Source organism: Penaeus chinensis, chromosome 3 (assembly GCF_019202785.1).
Source record: "Penaeus chinensis breed Huanghai No. 1 chromosome 3, ASM1920278v2, whole genome shotgun sequence".
Lineage (NCBI taxonomy): Eukaryota > Metazoa > Arthropoda > Malacostraca > Decapoda > Penaeidae > Penaeus > Penaeus chinensis.
This window is the reverse complement of record NC_061821.1, coordinates 38,579,102-38,584,101: the sequence shown is the minus strand read 5'-3', so window position 1 is coordinate 38,584,101 and position 5,000 is coordinate 38,579,102. Positions and strand designations below refer to the sequence as shown.

The following is a 5,000-nucleotide window of genomic DNA, read 5'->3' as shown; positions in this document are numbered from 1 at the left end:
CGAGAATTAGTAATATTAACCTGAGTGTATGATTTTCAGGAGCACATTCACAAAGCATCTTGTAGTGCCGAAGGCAAACTAGACGGTCTTGAGTACAACTGCAAGTAACAGCTGACAGGAAACATGTGGTTTTGCAAACATCACACTGTCTCTCATCATCTGGCAAGAGTTCAAATGCCTCCCTCTCAGCACTTGTCACACCCTTAAATGAAAAAGGAAACACTGTATATAACATATGCTAAAATTAATTCCTGAAGCACACAAAATCTTAATTGCCTGGGAAATTAATATAAATGAAAAGGTTCTATACTGACTGCATTTTAGGGAGAGAAAAACCTTCCTTAAAGCAGCAACTTATCAAATACTCCCAATTATAATATTTACATCATGATAAACCTTAATCCAATAATACAGATCCTGAGAAAATCTGCAGAGTTAAAAATAATAAATCTTATGGTTACAGGGACCCTACTTTTCAAAATGAGAGCCAAGTTGGTGAGGATGGAGTTGGGAACAGATTAGTCTTACAATGCAAGAGCAGCTTACTATTTTGCATTTTTGAAAACAAATCTGAAGAGGAGGAGTAGGAGGAATAAGAGGAGTAAGAAGAGTAAAAAGATTAAGAGTAAGAAGAGTAAGAAGAGTAAGAAGAGTAAGAAGAGTAAGAAGAGTAAGAAGAGTAAGAAGAGTAAGAAGAGTAAGAAGAGTAAGAAGAGTAAGAAGAGTAAGAAGAGTAAGAAGAAGAAGAAGATATTAAGGACAAGGAAACAGAGGTGCAAAAATCAGGAAGCTTTACCTCAAACCCTAAAATAATGAAGAGAATGTAATTGTAATTTCTTTGGGAACTCTTGTTCTATGGAAAAGGTGCATGTAAAAATAATCTAGATTTTGTGGGTTTAGATTCTGGGTTACAATTTCTATGTGAATAAACTTTCATACATTGGCTTTATCCAATATATACTGTACTTTAAGCCCAAGCATGAACAAAAATAATAAAATAATTGTAACTTGATTTATCCTCTAAACTTACCCAGTGGAGAAGTGACCTTCGCAGTTTTTTCTCCAGGTCAACCATTCGTAGCATATCCTGATATGTAGCTGCTGCTACTGTGAGGTCCAGTTCATCCGGTGTGGAAGCCATTTTGCACACCAATTCATCATGGGAGAACACACAGTAACGCTTTAGGTTGCTGTAGTGTAACACACACTCTCGTCCAATAGCCAACTGAAATGGGTTAATACCATTTTGAGTCATTTCAAAACACTCTAAAATAAAGACAGTGTTATTCCATATATAGATAACTTGGAAATGCACCATGAAAGGCCTTCCCCAATGCTGTTGCTTACCCAGTCAGGAGGTGCAAAGTTTACAGCTTCAGCAAAATTGTAGCCTTGGTTAAACCCAGCATGATAAGATCTTGGGAAGGTGATAACAAATTCTCCAGCATGCTGATCCGTCCGCACTATGGGCACTCCTCCTTTAATATGGATAAAATAACTTTAGGCTAATTCTCACAATTAATTATATCAGTATTAATCAATCCAAATAACCAAGATCAGTCAGCATTATCAAACAACTATTCAACAACATCCTTTCTTTTCTGTGAGGCAAACAAACCTGCTTTCATCAGTATATTTGGATTCATGATGGTGACTAGTTGATGGAGGAGGTCCGGCTGTGCCTGGAACAATTCTGGTGCTGCCTCTTTCATGGAGGTCTCAAATAATTCTGCTTGACCTCCTGGTACTCCATACCAGGTTTTGGGCTCACCCCTGTAGGTTTCAGGTTAAGAATTAATGCAATTTAGAACATGTAAAGTGTGCAGCCCTGTCAAGTATGGAAATTTGTTAAATAATCAATTAATTAGTTGATAATGAAGATATGGAAAGAAGTGATAAATTTGGATATGTATACTGCAAAGCATAACATGGTACAAATGTGGCAAAATCTTAAATAATTTCATAATGATAGGGAACAAAAATAATTTATTAAATCAACTAAGATGCATTGCACTATGAACAAATAATATGATGATGAAAAAGAGGAAAATAAACCATTTCACAAAGTAAAATAAGCAATTGAAAATAAATTTTAAAAAATATTTCTGTATTACAATAAAACTTAACCCTCAATGACAGAATCAGAAATCTCTCAGAGTCACTGACTCTGGTGACTTCTGGCAACTGTAATCTCTCAGTGTCACTGACTCTGGTGACTTCTGGCAACTGTACCACTGTTTGGCCCAGGAGTCCACTACATGTAGCAGAACTTTCTACTCAACGTGTTCTAGCGCATCACAACACCTATAGCTGTACCCAGCATGACGAGTCAGTTTGTTATGATGGCTATAGGCGTGGCCTATACTAGAAACAAGTCTTGCAAATTTGTTCATTTTCACCCCTTTTCAACAACTGTCACATTAAACCATTATCAAGTAAAATCTTACCAGTGCAAATAGTTTATGGAGTAGCTCCAGTGGTCCTCATTATGCCAACAAAATGTGGAGAAACACATTCCCACATACATCCAGGGAACCTTCATTCCAGATATGTCACAGTTAATGTGGCCTAAGACAGATCCTTCTAGCACTGGCAGGTTGTTCAGATTCCAACTACTGACTGCATATTCCTGTTGAAGAGTCTTACAGTGAGTGTAAATAATAAAATAGCATATAGCAATACCATTTCATTCTTCTTGATGCACAGATAATAAGTGTACCTCAAACTAGAAAGCTTATTGGACCAATAATGATAGTAATATTTTTGGTAATGTCAGGCAAGGACAAGTACAAATTAGTGTGACTGGGTGACTGTCTGGCTTTTTACCTGGAATCTGAAGTTACTGCCATAACAAGATAACATGCCACCCATTGTCAAGTGATCAAACACCAAAGTATGCTCATACCATAGTTATTCATTCAGTATCATCACATATAAGTCATACCTGATCAGCTGGCAACAAGTTCTTTGAATTCTTTGTTGGAAATCCTGACCCATGATCCATAGTATGTAGATCAGCCCCATACTCTACAGTCACATCTTCATCAATTGATGAAACAATTCGCCAAAATTCACGCTCTGCCATTTCAGTTGGAATTAGCTGAAAAAAAACAAAAAAATAAAATAAATTCGCTGTAGAAATAAATTCAGTAAAAGTGTACAGAACCAATCATTTGAGTGTCTTCTAACTTCCGATATTATAAGTAAATTGTGTTGAGCTTCTGAATTTCTCCAAGATTATTTCTAGTACTTCATTATTTTATCCTCTAAGATTTTACAATATCAGATCCTGAAAATTTTTAAAGATATAAATCTACTTCATCTCCAATCTTCACTCACATGAACAGGCATATTGAAGTAATCTTGTTTAAATTTGTCAGCCATTTCCCCAAAGGACTGCAGTGTGTATTCTTTTTGTGCCTGCTCAAATCCAAAAGCTTCAACAGGCTTGCTTACTTCTACTGCAACACATTTAGGGCACCTCCAGTCACCTGAAATTATTGGAACATGTTGAAATCATCTTCATCACACATTTATTCCCTCACTGAAGGTGTTAAAAGTAAAAAATTCTAAATAGCCAATTTCAGCCAATAAGCAGAAATGCCAGAGGCAAATGCTGCAGTGTTGCTGTGTTTGGTTATCTATTCACACTGAGAAACTGTCCAAAAAACTATTTGAGAAAAGGGAAGAAAAATGGAAATTATAAATTCAAATGCCGCAAAAATTACTTCATCACAGTATATATAATCCTACTTGGCACTTAATTTATTTTTTGCAAGTTCTTAACCCCTTCCCAACAGGTCATGCTGTGAAGTGTCAAAACAAACTGCTCGATCTGCTCCATCAACAATAGGGGTTAGTATATGAATTTTATTTTTTTTATTTTTTTTTTTCATTTCAATGTTAAATTGTTAACCTCTAAACCAACTATCACTGAAATGGCATAGTAATTTGCATAAGGAATAAACAAAAATTCCATTAACAGAAAATATATACAAATCATTAATTTGCACAGGACTTGTGTTCTGCCTTACTGTCTGTCATTCGTACAACCCTATCAATAATGTTTCATTATCAGTAGGCATTAATAAATGCTTGTGAGGCACAGATTACTCTCCATGGGTATCTTTTTTCAAGGACAACATAATAACGGATATTAACCCAATGCTGCCAGGTGGTTTCGCAATACGCAGGCCCTCTCTCCCGGGTTGTATTCATAGTGGCCTGGGCCCGCCTGATCGTGTCGTCACCATAGCATGTGCAGCATGACCATACAAGCCCCCGGAAAACGGGACCGGCACACCATGTCATGTATGCACATGCCACCTAGAATATAGTCCAGACATGCTATGGCATGTGCATATATGGCCCGGCAGCAGCAGGTTAATAAGTAAGTTTAATGGGTTACACTACTTTACAGTGTGGAAGCCTGCAACTGTGTTGTGCATCAAATATATATATATTTTTTTTTTTATTCTGGATTTTCAAAGGTGGTTTGCATTATCTAATAATTCAGTGTGAAAAAAAGAGCATCAAAACTAACACTGTATCCACTTGATAATAGACTGTTTTCCTTACACAGACTCCACATCATCTTGCTAAGTAGTTCATAAGTCAGTATACTAATAATAACTATAATTAACATTTTGTTTTCTGTCATTTTTTTTTTTTTTTCAATAATATTTAATTCTGCAACAGAACCTACTCCACTGGTCACAGCGGGCAGGCACAAGATCCTAAGCATGGAAATAAGTGTCCTCCCTGGAGATGGAACTTTTCCAGCTATAACTCTCAGATCACACATCAGCCGAAATTCTCTTGACAGGTAAGTTCACATCACCTGTCCCACAGCTAAATGTTTTCATGACATGATGATCACATTATCCAGATCATAGGGGTTAATAAAAATAAATAAATGAATAAAAACTTAAAAGTATAAACAACAAAGTGCAAAAATATTTCTAGAAATATTCATACTGCAATAATCATTAATTAATCAT

At 36.1% G+C, this 5,000-nt stretch overlaps 1 protein-coding gene across 2 annotated transcripts in view; it reads right to left on the bottom strand.

Annotated features, from left to right (window-relative positions):
- The window catches only part of LOC125045022 (lysine-specific demethylase 5A-like), a 47,171-nt gene that overhangs the window by 13,024 nt on the left and 29,147 nt on the right, over nt 1-5,000 (bottom strand). For both annotated transcript variants that reach the window (XM_047642058.1, XM_047642066.1), the window contains 7 exons: nt 3,340-3,491; nt 2,945-3,100; nt 2,448-2,629; nt 1,619-1,773; nt 1,348-1,478; nt 1,031-1,225; nt 21-202 (listed from right to left, as the gene is read on the bottom strand). In XM_047642058.1, coding sequence (XP_047498014.1) covers nt 21-202; nt 1,031-1,225; nt 1,348-1,478; nt 1,619-1,773; nt 2,448-2,629; nt 2,945-3,100; nt 3,340-3,491 — 1,153 coding nt within the window. The remainder of the gene's footprint in view (nt 1-20; nt 203-1,030; nt 1,226-1,347; nt 1,479-1,618; nt 1,774-2,447; nt 2,630-2,944; nt 3,101-3,339; nt 3,492-5,000) is intronic.